Source organism: Cetorhinus maximus, chromosome 3 (genome assembly GCF_964194155.1).
Source record: "Cetorhinus maximus chromosome 3, sCetMax3.hap1.1, whole genome shotgun sequence".
NCBI classification, from domain to species: Eukaryota; Metazoa; Chordata; class Chondrichthyes; order Lamniformes; family Cetorhinidae; genus Cetorhinus; species Cetorhinus maximus.
The window spans coordinates 133751231-133771673 of NC_135881.1; the positions used below are offsets into that span (position 1 = coordinate 133751231).

General features: G+C 45.3%; 2 protein-coding genes across 3 annotated transcripts in view; one reads left to right on the forward strand and one right to left on the reverse strand.

Moving 5' to 3' along the window:
• Positions 1–20443, forward strand: part of tax1bp1b (Tax1 (human T-cell leukemia virus type I) binding protein 1b) — a 711119-nt gene that overhangs the window by 361305 nt on the left and 329371 nt on the right. The gene's annotated exons all lie outside the window — the stretch shown is intronic.
• The window catches only part of hibadhb (3-hydroxyisobutyrate dehydrogenase b), a 145971-nt gene continuing 135209 nt past the window's right edge, over positions 9682–20443 (reverse strand). For both annotated transcript variants that reach the window (XM_078539015.1, XM_078539016.1), the window contains 2 exons: positions 11689–11845; positions 9682–10376 (listed from right to left, as the gene is read on the reverse strand). In XM_078539015.1, coding sequence (XP_078395141.1) covers positions 10218–10376; positions 11689–11845 — 316 coding nt within the window. In that variant the 3' untranslated portion in view covers positions 9682–10217. The remainder of the gene's footprint in view (positions 10377–11688; positions 11846–20443) is intronic.

The following is a 20443-nucleotide window of genomic DNA, read 5'->3' on the forward strand; positions in this document are numbered from 1 at the left end:
ATTACAAAAGCAGGGAGGTCATGTTGGAGTTGTATAGAACCTTGGTGAGGCCACAGCTGGAGTACTGTGCGCAGTTCTGGTCGCCACATTATAGGAAGGATGTGATTGTACTGGAGGGGGTGCAGAGGAGATTCACCAGGATGTTGCTTGGAATGAAACATTTAAATTATGAAGAGAGGTTGGATAGACTTGGGTTGTTTTCGTTGGAGCAGAGAAGATTGAGGGGCGACCTGATCGAGGTGTACAAAATTATGAGTGGCATAGACAGGGTGGATAGGGAGCAGCTGTTCCCCTTAGTTGAAGGGTCAGTCACGAGGGGACACAAGTTCAAGGTGAGGGTCAGAAGGTTATGGGGGGATGTGAGGAAAACCTTTTTTACCCAGAGGGTGGGGACAGTCTGGAATGCACTGCCTGGGAGGGTGGTGGAGGCGGGTTGCTTCACATCCTATAAAAAGTACCTGGATGAGCACTTGGCACGTCATAACATTCAAGGCTATGGGCCAAGTGCTGGTAAATGGGATTAGGTAAGTAGGTCAGGTATTTCTCATGTGTCGGTGCAGACTTGATGGGTCAAAAGGCCTCTTCTGCACTGTGATATTCTGTGATCCCCACCGATCTGTGGGAGTCTCTTGCTTGAGACCACCCAAACTGGAGAACCAGCATCCATGAAGGTGCCAACCATTCTGAATGTCTCCGACAGACGCAGGTGGAGGCCAAGCACAAACAGCGGGAGGAGTATACCAAAATCCAAACATCCCACCCATCCACCTCATCAAACGCTACCTGTCCAACCTGTGGCAGACGGTGCAGATCCATCATTGGACTTCTTAGTCACTTCGGGATCCACAACCACAGTGTGGAAAAAAATCATCCTCAGTCCTGAAGGACTGGCTAAGAAGAAGGAGATAGACCATCAGCTTATATCAAATAGGATGGAGGCAGAATTGGCCTCAGCATCTAGGTAAGGAAGGAATATGGTTGCTATTCCGAAATAATCTCTGTTGGTAGTCCATGTGTTCGATGAAGAGAGGACCATGTTTGACTGTGATCCCCTCCCATGTCCTGCTGAATTCAGTGGCTAAAATCTCACATTAAGAATGACAGCAAACGAGAAATACAGTGCCATGGATGGAACCGTCCAAGCAATGCATCAATTCCATCAGGGGACAGGGAAGGAAGCTTTGCAAAAATATACATAGTGAAAGATTGTGACCCCATAAATAAAAATCACTTCAAGTCTATAGTTCTGCAAATTTCTATAAATTCTACTTTATATTCATAATTAAAAATGGTCAGAATTTTTCCCACTGACAGCATAATCTGGGACACTAATTACGTGTCTTCTTGGCTCAATTGGTAGCACTTTTGCCTTCTCTTACTCTTACAGGTTTAATGTAGGAGCAGCTGCCAGAATCTGAAGCAGCAGTATGCCACGGTTATACTACCGCTGTACACTTGCATGCACTGCAGTTTCTACTGGACACACATTTCACTTCTGCTATTCCATTTCCTTCTTACTGAAAGAACTGACTGCAGAGTAAATAGAACAACAATGTAAGTTTGATGCACAGGTACTGTGCTGCCAGAGGCTGTATTATGTGTTAATGAAGAAGGGAACAGATAGATTTCTGGACTCTAAAGGCATCAAGGGGTATGGGGGGAGTGCAGGAATATGGTGTTGAGATAGAGGATCAGCCATGATCATACTGAATGGCGAATGACCTACTCCTGCTCCTATTTTCTATGTTTCTATGCTTATGTTTCTAAATGAAGAAATATTGGAGGTGATCTAGCATAAGCCTTTATAATCATGACGATAATAAGTACTGAACTTTGTAAACAATTTAGTGAAAAATCTTGGTGCGGCACCAATATAACAGGGAAATTTGGCAACGTTCAGAATTTCATTGAAGTAGACTTCCTGATTGAGTTTAATCCTGCTTGTGAATCTATAATTGTACCATTAGATAATAAGCACCTTGTGCTAAAATATTTAGAGACATACTAACAGCCACAATAAATAGTAGCCATCTTCTTGAAGGATGTATTAATCACTCAGTAAACATACCCAATTACATTGATTTTCAGCTGCCAGCTGCCTAAGCCCTGTCTGAAAAAAGGGTGTTCCGACAGTTGAAAATCAGAGAGATGAGGGGATGCCATGTCTACATTATTGATGTTCAAGACCCAACTGATACAATTTTCAAACAGGCCTGTAAATGTATCAGCAGGTTGTCACCTTAAGACCGCTTAAATATGCAAACAGGGGTCCTATGTTAGTCAAAGGTCTTGAATTGCAATTTTGAGGTATGAATGGACTGACTTGTGCAGCTCCTTTGGCACCCACAGCTAGGTGACAACATTCAAAGAGACCCAAACCCAAAAATGGGCAGCATGGTCACTCCACCAACTTTGCACTAACTTTGAGCAGGAATATAATTTCCTCCTCCCCCAAACCAATAGAATTAAAACTTTAGTAAGTCTGTGAACTACGAGCAATTTTAAAAATTGAAAGTAAAAAGGATAGCATGCCCTTTAATAGAACATTGTATGTTTCTGAAGTTGTGGTCCAATTATTTTCACTGGTACTACCAGTATCCTGCCTGTGCATTCAATTTAACTGTGAGCACAGCATACACTTATGCAGACTTTAAAATCTTCTCATGAAAATTGCAGCAGCTTGGCACTTACTCAGCCTTTTAATGAATCAGAATAATTTTGTGCTTACTTGGGATTTTTCTGGTTTACAAACCAGGTATTCCCTATGTTGCAATTGTTTTTTTTAAAATGTAAGTATTTCCAAACAAACCTCCCCTTATATTTTGATGGTTTGTTCAATTATAGAAAATCCAATCAGAAAATGCTGATCACCTTTACGTAAAAATTAAATGCCTGTTCGTCTGTTGAAGGCAATCCATAATTTATTATATTAAATTTATATTAATACAAATTAGTCATACTACATGGCTTATTTTACTCTAATGTGTTTCCAAAAAGAATGATGTATAAACACAGCTTGAACCTGCACGACCTGCATTCAGTTCACAGATCAACATCCTGGGGGTTATCATTGACCAGAAACTGAGCTGGACTAGTCATATAAATACTGTAGCTACAAGAGCAGGTCAGAGGCTAGGAATCCTGTGGCAAGTAACTCGCCTCCTGACTCCCCAAAGCCTGTCCACCATCTACAAGGCACAAGTCAGGAGTGTGATGGAATACCCTCCACTTGCCTGGGTGAGTGCAGCTCCAACAACACTCAAGAAGCTTGACAACATCCAGGACAAAGCAGCCACTTGATTGGTACCCCATCCACAAACATTCACTCCCTCCACCACCAACGCACAGTAGCTGCAGTGTGCACCATCTACAAGATGCACTGCAGCAACTCATCAAGGCTCCTTAGGCAGCATCTTCCAAACCCACAACCGCTGCCATCTAGAAGGGCAAGGGCAGCAGACACATGGGAACACCACCACCTGGAAGTTCCCCTACAAGCCACACATCATCCTGAGTTGAAAATATATTGCCATTCCTTCACTGTTGATGGGTCAAAATCCTGGAACTCCCTCCCCAAGAGCACTGTGGGTGTACCTACGCCTCATGGACTGCAGCAGTTCAAGAAGGTAGCTCACCACCACCTTCTCAAGGGCAAATAGGGATGGGCAATTAATGCTGGCCCAGCCAGCGACACCAACATCCCATGATGAATAAAAAGCTAAAATTCACCCCCAATGGCTCAGTAGTCACAAGAGGTAATTTTCTGCCATCAAGCTCCCAACAGGGACCACCGGCTACCAGAAGTGCATATCTGAAATTTGGACTTTTGCTGCATGTCCTTTAATATGGAGGTGAGAATGTGGCATGTGGAGCAAAATAATCTACAAAGTGGATTAACCCACCATTCTTCAAATAAACATACACCTCTTGTTGATGCTTATGGAACCATACCCAAGCAAGAGTTAATGCTTTTAAGAGGGGACAAAGCTGTGAAAAACTGTTTTAAGATTGAAGCACACCAGGTGGTATCAACTGATGAACTGAGCACATAGTTAAGCTATTACTTCTTTGTCTATAATTTCCTCTGTGATATTGCATCAAGGTTTGTTCAAAGAACAGCAACATGTCATGCATGACCTGAGTTAAGGAACAGATAAATCCGACGCAAAGAAATTGGATAGAAAACTAAGCATTAGCAATCAGCACAATCAATGAGTAAAAAGTGAACCAAATGAACTGCTGCAAATATTGTTTGAAAATCCTTTCACCTTGTTTCTTCACGAACTTGAGCATTTTGAACATGAGATAAAATTGACAATTCAAAAGAAGCCTAAAGACTGCAAATATATCAGAAAATGATTGCATTTAATGATGTAAAGTATTTCCTGTTTGTCTTGGGAAGATCAATGTCATCATCTTTAGCCCCTGCTCCAAATTCTGTTCCCTAGCCACCGATTCCATTGCCCTCCTTGGCCACTGCCTGAGACTGAACTAAGCTATTCGCAACCTCAGCATCCAGTTTGACCTACAGCTGAGCTTTCAACCCTTGCCACTCCATCACCTCTGTAATATTTTGCCTGCTTCTGCCTATTTGCCTGCTGAAACTCTGATCCATAATTTTGTTACCGTCAAACTTAACTACTTCAATGTTCTCATTGCCAGTCTACCATCCTTTACCCTCTGTACATATCAGTTGATTCAAAACTCTGTGGCCTGCATTTTAACTCACACTTCATTCACCCATCACCTTTTTGCTTGTTGACCAATGTTGGTTCCCGGTTAAACGTTCATTTTAAGGTACAGCTGAAAACCCTTCTGCAGAGTATCTTCAACATAAGTTATTTTTTTCTGGGCATTTAACTTAGTCATTAGAAATAAGAATTTTCTTTTTAAAAATTAAAAGCTTAGTTAGGATCTTTTGCTCACTTACAACATTAGAGGCATTCATTTGAAAATCCTGAGCCTTCGGTTTATGGCAGTTTCCAGGCACATTACCATTAGGAGAGAAGACTTAAAGCCAGTGGGTACATCTCCCAGTATGCACCCGCGTATACTACCTCTCAAAATGTTGAGTGGCAGCATTGTCGATTCATGGAATTTGCCTCCCCTGTCATCTACTGTGGAAACCATTTTCAGGATTATGGATGGAATGGCAATTAGTTTTTTAGCATAAAATAAACAAATGTTAAATGTTAACTTCTGGAAGAATTATATGAAATGATAACCACAGCTCATAAATAGCAGATTGTGGACATACTTTATCAATATTTTGGTTTGGAGAGAGGCTTTGAATCAAAGTCCTGAATCTAAAATGTTTTACCCCACTGATGTTGCATAAGAACACTAAAAACTATTGCAGAGATATCCGGTTTAAAAAAAAGCAAAGATGCAAATAATAAAAAAATTTAAGCTTCATTTATTACTTCACCTCCACCATAAAAAGCCAATCCCAAGTAATGATAAGAAGAAATAACCGTTTCCCCCATATTACATGCGGGGATATATTTCAGAAACTGGCATGATTATTTATGGAACTGCCTGCAATCCAATGAAAATATTGTCATGCAGGAACCATCTAAAAAAGTTTACCGTCTCTGGGGAGAACACTTACAAATTTCTTTCTCTTTTTTACCCTTGGAGATAGTGCCCCTCCCCCAACCCAGCATCCACTGTAATAACAAGACTGTGGTTCACTGCAAGCAGCCAGGAAATACTGCATGTGCTTGGACAGATATATCTATTCCATTTCCTCTAGACGAATCCATTCTATATCTTGTGATTGATGCAGAAAAAATTCACAGAATAAGCTGTAATCAGAGTTGCGCAAGGCAGTGTAATGAGAGCATGAAAAATATTTCAAAAGTTGTTTTAAACCAAAGATTACCCAGTGTATCTGTTATGCACTGCAACACACTTTTCCTGTTAATTGTTTTGGCATGTTTCCAAAAGCAAAACCAAACAGTGAGCTAGGTTAGGAAAACGTTTTCTCAGAATTCAAACTGGAGCCATTGATGGTTCTGCAAGCAAGGCACATTTATCAGAAAGATCCAGAATCAACTACTTACCTGTGTTGAGATAATTGATCTCAAATGGAATGTTTCAGTTGTCCTGGATGAGGACAGAGAGCGTTTAGGAACTGAGCCGGAATTTTTGCTTCTTCTTGCAGTCTAATGATTGACCTTGTGTGCAGATGTGTGTTTGTGTGTGAGTGTATATACAGATCAAGTTAGGAGAGGATTGGGTTGAGCTATGATGTCAAATGCCACACAATACTCACCATCTAGGCTCAGAAATAAATAATGATCACTTGCATAAGATACCAAGAGGTTGCTTGTAATTATGAAACTTTGGCTTAGGATCCATCATTACCTTTGATAGAAAAGGAGAAAAAAATGAAGTAGCAAATTCATAGTTTCTTCCAAATATGAAGTGTTGGGATTAAGTAAGTTCTGCCATCTAAGAGGGTCAGTAATCATATGATTTAAAGGTGTCTAATATGAGATGTAGATGTACGCATGAATAAAAATAAAAACCTGTATTTTGTACCAATATGGTTGAAAATTTGCATTTTATGCCAAATCTGTTGAAAACACTACGGCCTAGATTTTGAAGCCAGCAGTGCAGTAAGATGCTTGCCGTTCAATACACAACAGCAGCACACAGACTTTACACAGACTTTTGAGCAGCAACTTACGGTCACCAGGTGTCAGATCCAGTGTGGCGCTCTTTAGAGGGGATCTGCACCATGTGTAAGCAGGCAAAGAAACAGTGAGGTTTTTACAGCAATCAGATTTAAAATCATGTACAAAAAGTGAACTAAGAAAGATAGATTGGGTTAGGAGATAAAAGATAGAAAGTAAAAATAAATTTTTTTTAAAAATCTGCAACACTTTCTGAAGAGACTCTCAGCTTGTAAAATTAAATGTGCAGTGCCAGTGAGGTTTTGCCTGTCAGTAATTGCACCTTTAAAAATTCACTTGAACCTGAATGCACCAGTCCTAACTTTTTGTGGGTAACTAGCAGCTTCACCCCTTTACACAGATTTCAATGCTAAGTCTATCAGCGAGGCACTGTTATGACATAGCTTGTGGAGTAGCAGGGTAACTTGGATAGCAACTTTTGGATTTCCACATTTAACTGTGCACATGCGCACTCTAGAAGCTACAGTCTGATTTATCATTGTTCTCAATACAATATTTGTGCCACTATGTGAAAGTCAATGAGCTTGTAAAATAATTTCTGGAGGAACAGCTACAATTCAATTTTGAATGTATCTGAAAAGCACTCAACTTTTCCATGTTTTTTTGGCACTTTTGTACTCAAACTGTTAATGCAGTCTGACTTACAACATAATAAACCTGCATTCAGCTATCAGGCATTTTTTCAGATCAAACTACTCTTTGCAAATCTGAGCTCATTTTCCATATTTAGAGTTATTTGATAATGTTTCTGAGAGAACTTACTTCCTGGAAATTATAGTTGCTAATACAAACTGTTGAAAGGTTATCAATCTATTTTTCACAGATTTATCATTTTAATATTGAACAAAAGCTTGTCGTCTGTTAACAATACAAAATGACTGATACTAATGTTTCTTTGAGCACTTTACTGAAGTAAAAAGAAACAGATGGTTAGTTAATCATTAGGCAAAAAAGTTTCTTGCATGAATAATCAATTACTCCCTCAAAGAAACAATTATTCAGCAGTGTATCTACATCGTTATTCAACTCGTGCCTTTTTTTAAAAAAGCACAACAGAACCACAGGTTTCTCCCAAACCAAGCTATGATTATTGTTCACTTTTAGGCTCAAAGAAAACACGATACTACCTCCATACCTGAGTGAATTAACTGTCCATCAATCATATTACTTCAAGCAGTCAAGACTTTTGTTAGGGTTGGGGTGCAAGATTGGCAGAAGCTCCCAGCATGCCATTTGATCATTTATAACTTAGCTTTATGTATTGACCTGCTTCAAGATAAAACAATGATCAAATATTTTGCTTAGTCTTTAAGGGACACTATGCTCCAAACTGCTTTACACAATTATATTAAGACCAATAAACAGAGAATGACTGCCACCATGTATCAACATGCAACTATAAATCTATAAATAAGCTCCAGTAGTTTGTTTTCATGAGCTATTTGGAAGTTGATCTGATTAACAGCTTCATTAAATGGAGATACCACAGCTTCATTAAATGGAGATACCAGATTTGGCCAGGTCCCAGAATTCAGTTTTCCAATGACATTTAGCTTATAATTTGAAAATGCAGTCAAATAGATAATGCAACTCCATAATTCACAGGCTAAGGGTTTTAAGATTTTAAGGTGCATGTTATGCTCTACAAAAACAAGTGTTTTTTTAAAATATTTGCTCTCTCCAAAAGATATATCATCTTCAAGAAGAAATTTGTAGAACAAAGGGAAAATATTAAGAACAAGAAATCAATTAACTTAATTAAGAGAACTTGATATAAATATATTGTTCCTAGTTCTTGTATTAAACTATTATACAATACTATCCAATTATATATGCAGAGATTGAGATTTGCAAAACTAATAAAGAAAAAGAGAGATCGAGCCCCTAAGTCTCCACTGTCCTTTCACTTCTGGATCAAGGGTTCAAATTCAACCCATTCACCCAACGTAGGTGTACAAATGATTATAACTCATTTGCCAAAAAAATTATTTGGCTTTTGGTGCATACATGCCACAAAAAATGACATTAATGATACCAGGGTTGACCCTTAAGGGCTGAATGGTTGTTTTAATATTGAGACAGGATTTTTTTTTGTATCCAATTGCCCAAGCCAAATTATTTCTTTAAAAGGCAAATTAAATTTGCACCAAATTAACTGATTTGATCTGTCGCAGCTATAGCAGCACATCAATTAGCTTCACTACTACTAGACTAGAGAGCCGGTGTGTTAACGATAGCTGGAACATAGTTCCAGTTCCTGATTGCTATCCAGTAGCTTCTGCTGGAAGTCTGTGGAACTGTTGGATGAGGACAAGATTGGCCTCAGCAGTGATGAGCCCACTGTCTCTCTCAACTAAGTTGCACCCTAGTTTTGCTTATTATTATGCTGTGCACAGCAGACAGAATTTTTTTAAAAAGCTTCAAATTCCACATCAACATTTCCAGGAGGAAAAACCAAGGACTTAATTGCCTCAGCTATGAATAACAGCACCAAGGATTTACAGTTAGTGAACTCTCAATTTATTTATTTGCCTTTTCTTGCTGAATCTTAATTTGGCCAAAAGTTAACCTCCTCTACGTTGTAACTTGTAATTGCGTATGCTTACGCGTGTATGTGTGTGTTACGACAGTTGGGACATGTGTTTACCTTTTCCAAAACTTTAATATCTTTACTTGGGTGGGTTTTTAGCACAGTAAAAACCTAACCTCTTTCTTGTTTAAACTGAAGAAAGCCTGTCTGAATGAGTTCTTAACAATCAGCACGTAAACAGTTAAGTACATACACTGAATTGGCACATTTATCCTTATAAATTTCAAAAACCTCTTATGATCAACTGAGTTGTAGAAAAAAGGGGAAATCCTTGCACCCTTCTTCAGCGGTTCGAAGCAACTTGGATTAGAACACAAGACTACCATCAGACCTCAAAATAAATTGGCCAAAGTTTTGAATTACATCAAAAAACTCAGATGATTGAATTTAGCACATAATTAATAGAATTTTATTTCAATTTACAATCACATTTTAATTAAATATTTAAAGGAAATGTAATTGTTGCCATCTATTTATAAATGTGTAACAGTCTCCGGTCTATGTATTATCCAGGAAAACAAACCAGAAAGCAAAAATGAAAGTTCATAATTTGTCATCTCTTAGCGAAGTAATTGGTAATGAAACTTAAAAAACATAAAACAGAAAGCTAGCTTCCTTATCATTTCCCCTGTAATAAAGAGCAAACCTACATAATATGTAACAGTCTCATTCCTCAAAACTTAGTCATCTTGCTTGCGATTCAGTTTCAAAATGCTTTCATTATCTAATTCCACACAGTTAAATTAGGGACTTCTGAGTGCACAATTACACAAGCTGTTCACTAAAAAACTAGACAGCCTCTCTGGGATCATGACTTATGGCTATAGAATTATCCTGTCCTTTTTTGTTGGACAACTGAAATTACTTGAACACTCACTGACATTTTCATGACTATTGCGCAAAATGTATTTTGGTGTTGGTCAAGTTTAAATATTCTCCTCTTCACGCAGGAACTGAAACACTGCAGAGAAGTCTTTCTGAGCATAGCCCCGTGCACACATCATCCTGTAAATCTGATGGGACAAGGTTCCTAGTAGAGCGGGGGTTTTAGTGCCTGTGGCAGTGTTCTGTGCTAATCCCAGGTCCTAAATGGAAGAAATGGAGGGACAGTTAGAGAATCATTTATTAACCCTCACTTTAAAACTCAACACTGTGGCCCTATTCAGACCACAATGGACACAATGTACATTTTTTACAATAAATTACAAGTACATTCCACGATTTTTTTGGGGGGCAACAAAGTGTCTGAAGCAATTGAAAAATCATTATATTTTAGAATCTACAAACAAGCTACTGAGAAACCAGGTGCAGGTTCTGTTTGCCTGATATGAAGTGCACACTGGTATGAAGTGGGCCTAGATGGTGAGTAGTGCACACGCAGCACTTTCCAGAGAGTCAACCAGTTTTTACCCCTTGCCAGCTTTTCAAAGTATAATTTTTGCTAGCCAATTAGTTGTTGAATTTTGCTTTGTGACAGGGCTTCATGTTCCCGATTCCTTCCTGTTCTTTGTTCCCTCCTTCCTCCATGTTGTTTTGTTCAGTCCAATTTAGGGGGTCGCTTATTTTCCAAAGACCCACAACAGAAACATTAACTTGTTTTCTCTCTCCCAATGGGCCTGCTGGAAATCTTGTTTGCCGAGGTGTCTGTTTTGTTTTAGATCTTTAGCTCTTCAAAGGAAGTAAATGTAGGACACGCATTTTTATCAGACTGTAGTGTGTACACATGTTCTTACTAATAATGTAGTAACTCAGCACAATAACATTTCAATGCATTGTCCACATGGCTCAACAGAGTGAGGGACTGGGTTTGCCATTTCCATGTAAAGTAGAAAGGTACAGAGAGAGGTTCAGGCATTTCCCCAGAGCTACAGCATTAATCATAGATTAAAAGGGAAGTCAGTGAAACTGCACCCCTCATCAGGGCGTGTTGCTTGGTATGGAGCAATCTAGAAATTAGAAAAATGGGAAGCGTATCCATCCTAACCACAGTAGGTTCCTGAATGTCATATCTTTACTATTCCAGGTAATGATAACACAAAAATTGCAAGTTGTCAAATAATGAGGTCGTCATCTTGGCTGGACCATTAAAAAGGAAAACAAATGGGCTGAAGTGTGTAATTTCTCCAGACAGCAAAAAAGGTACGGATCAGAAAATCCAAGATTTCATTGCGTGTGCTAGTTACTGATCCCAGTGGGGACAGGATTTGATGTCCAATAATTGGCCTTAATGCAAATATTAAGCACCTGTAATCAGCTGGTTGTAGAATAACATTAAAATCCTTTGAGCAGGCTCAGTAGGTTCCCTTAGTAGGCTAAATGGCATGTGACCTGGGTGATCTAAAGGGGACAGAGAAAAAAATGAAGTTCTAATCATTTCTTTATTTAAAAAAAAAGTACCTTTGCCATCAACGTTGTTGCAAAGCCACCTTGATAGTCATTCGCAGAAGGGACACCGTCCATCACTCCTGGTACTGGGTTATAGGTGTCGCTTGACCAGCATCGACCTGAACTCATATTCAAAATTTTTGCCAGAAGCTTCGGGTCAAGCCCTAGCCTGTCAAAAGTTACAGATGAGTAGTTTTAAGGTCAAAGTACAGGAACGGTTGACCAGTTATCTGTTGTTTGACCCCACGTAACCATTTGTCTCATTCTAGCAAGCGTCTTCGAAAATAATACTGCATTTATTTTGGATTTATGACATGACATTAAAGTGATTCTAACTCAGCCCAGCATATACAAATTGAACCAAGCTATTAAATACATGGTCAATAAACTTTAAAGAGACAGTATTCTCTGGATTGCACAGGCTGGATATAAATAGTGTCAAAATAATATCCACACAACATTCCATTTTGCTTATTCTAATCTTTGTTTCATAAATTCTTGAATCTTAACAACTATTCAGTCAATAAATATTTCTCAAGATTTCAATAGGTGACACATACAAACAAATTCCAGTGTGTATCTTTATTCCCTAACTCAATCTACATGATTACCTAAATTTAAACACATGACCCACATTTCCTCCGATTTTTAAAAAAAAGGTAATTTTACGTTTCAAGATAACAGCTTACTATGGGATGCTAAGTCCTGCACGTTTTACAATGGGCGAACATTGGTATATCAATGAAGTAAAAGCTGCAATCACGAGCATTGTTAAAAGTTGCACAAACTAGAAAATTCACAAATGCTGCTGTTTAGCCAACAAATCTCAAACTCGGTGGTCGGACATCAAACACAAAGTTGCAAATTCAACCACAATGCTTTGCAGGCGTTGGTGGCAGGCATTCGAGAGAAATCCCTGGACCTTTCCTTGGTGAGACTTAAAAATTTGATAGGAGGTTGTGAAAAATGCTTTTTTAAACACACAGTTAAAGGCATTTTATGTTCTGAAAAAGAGCACAATAATATGCCTTTTGTGGTAACAAGACTATTAACTTGTAAGTATGCAAATAGATCAATGAAATGACTAGCTATGATCATAACCAAACTGTTATTACTGAGATCATGATTGGCAGACAGTGAATACCAGCACAGCACTTTACTACATGAAAGGTCAATAATAATTAGATTTATAAATAGGAGACATTTTCAGAGAAGCGATTTGTCAAATCTACATAAGAGAATTTCATACTTCAGATGGTCTTTATCTGAGACTATCAAACACTGTCCTCACACTCATGTAGAAGCACCAAGTTGCATGTTGTAATGTCTATTAAGAAACAATGTGGAGTAGCACATTGCAAAGCATATCTTCATGGCTATTATTAATAGATTTCACAAAAAAATCCAAGATAAATAATTCAATTTTTGACACCTCGCTGCTCGTGTTTTTGCAGGTGAAGGGAGTTACATTAAACAGGAGAGCTACTGGAGGGTACAGGCAGGGTACTCCAGCAAAGAAGTCCCCCACAGGTCTTCAGAAAGAACACAATGCAACCAGTCATTCCACAGACCTATCAGCGGTAGGAGCGAGAGCGACCCTGGGTGAAAACAGCGGGAAGAGAGAGTGAATAAAGAGCAGCAGAGAGAGAGGCTTCGCTAACAGTGGCAGGAGCAAGAGCGGCCCTGGGTGAAAACAGCGGGGAGAGAGAGTGAATAAAGAGCGGCAGAGAGAGAGAGAGGCTTCGCTAACAGCGGCAGGAGCAAGAGCGGCCCTGGGTGAAAACAGCGGGGAGAGAGAGTGAATAAAGAGCGGCAGCGAGAGAGAGGCTTCACTAACAGCGGCAGGAGCGAGAGTGGCCCTGGGTGCAAACAGCAGGGAGAGAGAGTGAATAAAGAGCGGCAGAGAGAGAGAGGCCCCAAACAGCAATTCAAACCAATATCGAAAAAACAAAGAATGACATCACAGGAGAGCAGGCAGGTGACTGGCTGATGAGTATTTCAGCTTTGAGCTTTGTTTCAGATTTAAATTAGCAGCTGAGTAACTATCACTTGTTGGTTATTATTAAATTAGTAGCTTAATGATAGGGGGAAATTAAATAAATAATAAAGGTGAAACAAAAAAGAGCGGGAGCAGAGCAGTTGTATAAAGAGCGAGGGTTTTACCTGTGAGAGAGTTGAGCGGCTGCATAATGAGCTGGAGCGAAGCGGCTGTATAGAGCAGGAGCGGAACGGCTGTATAGAGCGGGAGCGGAGCGGCTGTATAGAGCGGCTGTATAGAGCGGGAGCGGAGCGGCTGTATAGAGCGGGAGCGGAGCGGCTGTATAGAGCGGGAGCGGAACGGCTGCATAGAGCGGGAGCGGAGCGGCTGTATAGAGCGGGAGCGGAACGGCTGTATAGAGCGGGAGCGGAGCGGCTGCACAGAGCGGCTGTATAGAGCGGGACCGGAGCGGCTGCATAGAGCGGGAGCGGAGCGGCTGCATAGAGCGGGAGCGGAGCGGCTGTATAGAGCGGGAGCGGAACGGCTGCATAGAGCGGGAGCGGAGCGGCTGCATACAGCGGGAGCGGAACGGCTGTACAGAGCGGGAGCGGAGCGGCTGCATAGAGCGGCAGCGGAGCGGCTGTATAGAGCGGGACCGGAGCGGCTGTATAGAGCGGGAGCGGAGCGGCTGCATAGAGCGGGAGCGGAGTGGCTATATAGAGCGGGAGTGGAGCGGCTGCATAGAGCGGGACCGGAGCGGCTGCATAGAGCGGGAGCGGAGCGGCTGCACAGAGCGGGAGCGGAGCGGCTGCATAGAGCGGGAGCGGAGCGGCTGCATAGAGCGGGAGCGGAGCGGCTGTATAGAGCGGGAGCGGAGCGGCTGCATAGAGCGGGAGCGGAGCGGCTGCATAGAGCGGGAGCGGAGCGGCTGCATAGAGCGGGAGCGGAGCGGCTGCATAGAGCGGGAGCGGCTGCATAGAGCGGGAGCGGAGCGGCTGCATAGTGCGGGAGCGGAGCGGCTGCTTACAGCGGGAGCGGAGCGGCTGCATAGAGCGGGAGCGGAACGGCTGCATAGAGCGGGAGCGGAGCGGCTGTATAGAGCGGGAGCGGCTGCATAGAGCGGGAGCGGCTGCAGAGAGCGGGAGCGGCTGCATAGAGCGGGAGCGACTGCACAGAGCGGGAGCGGAGCGGCTGCACAGAGCGGGAGCGGAGCGGCTGCACAGAGCGGGAGCGGAGCGGCTGCAGAGAGCGGGAGCGGCTGCATAGAGCGGGAGCGGAGCGGCTGCAGAGAGCGGGAGCGGCTGCAGAGAGCGGGAGCGGCTGCAGAGAGCGGGAGCGGCTGCAGAGAGCGGGAGCGGCTGCAGAGAGCGGGAGCGGAGCGGCTGCACAGAGCGGGAGCGGAGCGGCTGCAGAGAGCGGGAGCGGAGCGGCTGCACAGAGCGGGAGCGGAGCGGCTGCACAGAGCGGGAGCGGAGCGGCTGCACAGAGCGGGAGCGGAGCGGCTGCACAGAGCGGGAGCGGAGCGGCTGCACAGAGCGGGAGCGGAGCGGCTGCACAGAGCGGGAGCGGAGCGGCTGCACAGAGCGGGAGCGGAGCGGCTGCACAGAGCGGGAGCGGAGCGGCTGCACAGAGCGGGAGCGGAGCGGCTGCACAGAGCGGGAGCGGAGCGGCTGCACAGAGCGGGAGCGGAGCGGCTGCACAGAGCGGGAGCGGAGCGGCTGCACAGAGCGGGAGCGGAGCGGCTGCACAGAGCGGGAGCGGAGCGGCTGTATAGAGCGGGAGCGGCTGTATGGAGCGGGAGCGGCTGTATGGAGCGGGAGCGGCTGTATGGAGAGGGAGCAGAGCGGCTGTATAGAGCGGGAGCGGAGCGCCTGTAATAAGAGGGAGCGGAGCGGCTGTATGGAGCGGAGTGGAACGGCTGTATAGAGAGGGAGCGGAGCGGCTGTATGGAGAGGGAGCGGCTGTATGGAGCGGGAGCGGCTGTATGGAGCGGGAGCGGCTGTATGGAGAGGGAGCAGAGCGGCTGTATAGAGCGGGAGCGGAGCGCCTGTAATAAGAGGGAGCGGAGCGGCTGTATGGAGCGGAGTGGAACGGCTGTATAGAGAGGGAGCGGAGCGGCTGTATGGAGAGGGAGCGGAGCGGCTGTATGGAGCGGGAGTGGAACGGCTGCATAGAGCGGGAGCAGAGCGGCTGTATAGAGAGGGAGCGGAGCGGCTGTATGGAGCGGGAGTGGAACGGCTGTATGGAGCGGGAGCAGAGCGGCTGTATAGAGAGGGAGCGGAGCGGCTGTATAGAGAGGGAGCGGAGTGGCTGTATGGAGCGGGAGTGGAGCGGCTGTGTAGAGAGGGAGCGGAGCGGCTGTGTAGAGAGGGAGCGGAGCGGCTGTATAGAGAGGGAGCAGAGCGGCTGTATAAAGCGGAGCGGCTGTATAGAGCGGGAGCGGAACGGCTGCATAGAGCGGGAGCGGAGCGGCTGCATAGAGAGGGAGCGGAGCGGCTGTATAGAGAGGGAGCGGAGCGGCTGTATGGAGTGGGAGTGGAACGGCTGCATAGAGCGGGAGCGGAGCGGCTGTATAGAGCGGGAGCGGAGCGGGAGCGGCTGTATAGAGCGGGAGCGGGAGCGGCTGTATAGAGCGGGAGCGGGAGCGGCTGTATAGAGCGGGATCGGAGCGGGAGCGGGAACGGCTGTATAGAGCGCGATCGGAGCGGGAGCGGCTGTATAGAGCGCGATCGGAGCGGCTGTATAGAGCGGGAGCGGAGCGGCTGTATAGAGCGGGAGGGGAGCGGCTGTATAGTGCGGGAGCGGAGCGGCTGCATAGAGCGGGAGCGGAGCGGCTGCATAGAGCGGGAGTAGAGCGGCTGTATAGAGCGGGAGCGGCTGTATAGAACGGGAGCGGCTGTATAGAACGGGAACGGCTGTATAGAACGGGAGCGGAGCGGCTGCATAGAGCGGGAGCGGAGCGGCTGCATAGAGCGGGAGCGGAGCGGCTGTATAGAGCGGGAGCAGCTGTATAGAGCGGGAGCGGCTGCATAGAGCGGGAGCATAGAGCGGGAGCGGAGCGGCTGCATAGAGCGGGAGCGGAGCGGCTGCATAGAGCGGGAGCGGAGCGGCTGCATAGAGCGGGAGCGGAGCGGCTGCATAGAGCGGGAGCGGAGCGGCTGTATAGAGCGGGACCGGAGCGGCTGCATAGAGCGGGAGCGGAGCGGCTGCATAGAGCGGGAGCGGAGCGGCTGCATAGAGCGGGAGCGGAGCGGCTGCATAGAGCGGGAGCGGAGCGGCTGCATAGAGCGGGAGCGGAGCGGCTATGTAGAGCGGGAGCTGCTGTATAGAGAGGGAGCGGCAGTATAGAGCGGGAGCGGCTGTATAGAGCGGAAGTGGGAGTGGGAGCAGCTGTATGGAGCAGGAGCGGGCGCGGCTGTATAGAGTGGGAGCGGAGCGGCTGTATAGAGCGGGAGCGGAGCGGCTGCATAGAGAGCGGGAGCGGAGCGGCTGCATAGAGAGCGGGAGCGGAGCAGCTGCATAGAGAGCGGGAGCGGAGCGGCTGCATAGAGCGGGAGCGGAGCGGCTGCATAGAGCGGGAGCAGAGCGGCTGCATAGAGCGGGAGCAGAGCGGCTGCATAGAGCGGGAGCAGAGCGGCTGCATAGAGCGGGAGCAGAGCAGCTGGATAGAGCGGGAGCTGAGCGGCTGCAAAGAGAGCTGAGCGGCTGCATAGAGAGCGGGAGCGGCTGTATAGAGCGGGAGTGTCTGTATAGAGCGGGTGTTTTACCTGTGAGGGAGCGAGGGGTTGTATAAAGAGCAGGAGCTGAGCAGTTGTATAAAGAGCAGGAGTCTACCTGTGAGGGAACGGAGCAGCTGTATAGAGGGCAGGGTTTTACCTGTGAGGGAGCAGAGCAGATGTATAAAGAGCAGGAGCTGAGCAGTTGTATGAAGAGCGGGGGTTTTATCTGAGAGGGAGCGGAGCGGCTGTATAGAGCGGGAGTGGAGTGGCTTTATAGAACGGGAGTGGAGTGGCTGTATGGAGGGCAGGGGTTTTACCTGTGAGGGAGCGGAGCAGTTGTATAAAGAGCAGGAGGTTACTTGTGAGGGAGCCAGTTCTCACCCAGGCCCTCAGCCGCGCTGGAATTTGAAAGGAGTGACGTCAGGACAAGGGAGAGAGCTGATTGGTAGGTAGTGGGTAAGTTGTTTTACTCCCCCACTTTAAAGTGACTTTACAGAAGATAAGAGTCTCAGCATTTGTTTTTTTTTAAAAAGAAAAACTAAATAGTTTAGTCTACTGCATTCGCTGCTCCCAGTGCGGTCTCCTCTACATTGGAGAGACCAAACGCAGACTGGGTGACCGCTTTGTGCAACACCTTCGGTCTGTCCACAAGCATGACCCAGACCTCCCTGTCGCTTGCCATTTCAACACACCACCCTGCTCTCATGCCCACATGTCTGTCCTTGGCCTGCTGCAATGTTCCAGTAAAGTTCAACACAAACTGGAGGAACAGCACCTCATCTTCCGATTAGGCACTTTACAGCCTTCCGGACTTAACATTGAGTTCAACAACTCGAGATATATATATTTATTCCCACCTACTTCTATTATTATTTTAAAAAATTTATTTCTATTCATTGTTTTATCCCCACCTTTTAGCCTATTTTGATCTTTTTTCCCCACAACGTCCCCTCCCCCCACCCCACCCCCACTAGGGCCATCTGTCACTTGCTCATTCTGCTTTCTACTCTTAATGTCACCAATAGCTCCTCCTTTAGCCAGCATCACCCCTTCAACCTTTTGTCTATGACATCTTTTGCAATCTCTCCTTTGTCTCCACCTATCACTGGCCCTCTATCCAGCTCCACCTGTCCCACCCACCTTAAACAGTATATAGTTCACCACATTTCCACTTCTCTTTAGTTCTGATGAAGAGCCATATGGACTTGAAACTTTAACCCTGTCTTCCTCTCCACAGATGCTGTCAGACCTGCTGAGTTTTTCCAGCAACTTTTGTTTTTGTTTCAGATTTCCAGCATCCACAATATTTTGCTTTTAAATAGTTTTCTACTTGGCTTAAATTTAAGGAAGTAGTTTTTTAAATTAAAAACAAACAAAAAGTATGGCAAGGGAGCTCAGTCCCGTGTGCTGTACAGCCTGCAGCATGTGGAAATTCTTAGACACCCCTTGCAGTCTGGATGACCACTTGTGCAGGAATTGCCACCGGCTTGACCAGCCTGAGCAACGGGTTTCGGAGCTTGAGCGTCAGCTGGAGACACGGCGGTGCATTCACGAGGCTGAGGGTTACGTGGATAGCACATTTTTGAGATGTGGCCACTCCGCAGCTTAAGGAAGTGCAGTCAGAGAGGGAATGGGTGACCAGTCAGTAGAAGGGAGGCAGGCAGGTAGTCAGGGAAGCACCAGAGTGCATCTCACTCAAGAACAGTTTTTCTGTGTTGGAAAACGGTGAGGGTGAAGGTTCCTCTGGAGAGTGCAGCCAGAGCCAAGTTCACAGCACTGTGGGTGGCTCAGCTGCATAAGGGGGGAGGAGTAAGAGTGCAAGAGCAATAGTGATAGCAGACTCAATAGTGAGGGGATCAGACAGGGGCTTCTGCGGCCGTAGACGTGACTCCAGGATGGTGTGTTGCCTCCCTGGTGCCAGGATCAAGGATGTCAGTGAACGGCTGCAGGGCATTCTGAAGTGGGAGGACGAGCAGTCAGAGGTCATGATTCACACTGGTGCCAACGACATAAGTAGAAAGAGGGATGAGGTCCTGCAACAAGAATTTAGGGAGCTGGGAAGCAGTATAAAAAGCAGGACCTCAAAAGGTTGTAATCTCTGGATTACTCCCTGTGCCACGTGCTAGTGAGTATAGGAATAGGAGGAGAGAGAGGGTGAATGCGTGGCTGAAGAGATGGTGCAGGGAAGGGGGGCTTTAGTTTCCTGGATCACAGTCTGTTTCTGGCCAAGATGGGGCCTGTGCAAGTCTGACGGGTTGCACCTGAACCGGAATGGGGCCAACATCCTTGCGGGAGGTTTACTAGTGCTGTTTGGGGTGAGGGGGGGTTTAAACTGATTTTGCAGCGAGATGAGATACAGAGTGGAGGTACAGTAGGGGGTGATGCACAGCCAAATATAGGAGAGAAACTAAGTCAGTCTGGAAGGCAATGCAAATATAGGCCTGTTAAGGCACAAGGGAATAATGCAAGGCCGGATTGCATCTAAGTTTAATGTAAAGAGTCCAACAAGAAAGATTTGTGGACGTTGATTAACACATGAAAATATGATATTGTTGCTATCACAGAGGCATGGTTGAGGGAAGGGCAGGACTGGCAGCTTAATATTCTGGGGTATAGAATCTTCAAGCGTGACAGGGGTAAAAGAGGAGGTGGCATTGCACTATTGATCAAGGAGTCAATTACTGCAGTAAGGAGGGATGGTATCTTAGAAGGTTCCTCAAATGAAGCCTTACGGGTAGAACTTAAAAACAAAAAGGGGGAAATCACTTTTCTGGGAGTGTACTATAAGCCTCCAAACAGTCAGGGGGAGATAGAGGTGCAGATATGTAGGCAAATCTCAGAAGCGTAAAAATAATAGGGTAATAATAGTAGGGGATTTCAACTTCCCCAATATTAACTGGAACTAAGTTTTAGTGTGAAAGGCTTAAGGGGGGGTGGCATTCTGAAAGTACATCCAAGGGAGCTTTTTGAGCCAGCACACAAAAAGTCCTACAAGAGAAGGGGCGGTACTGGACCTAACCTTAGGGAATGAAGTTGGCAAGGGGTAGAATTGTCAGTGGGGCAGCATTTC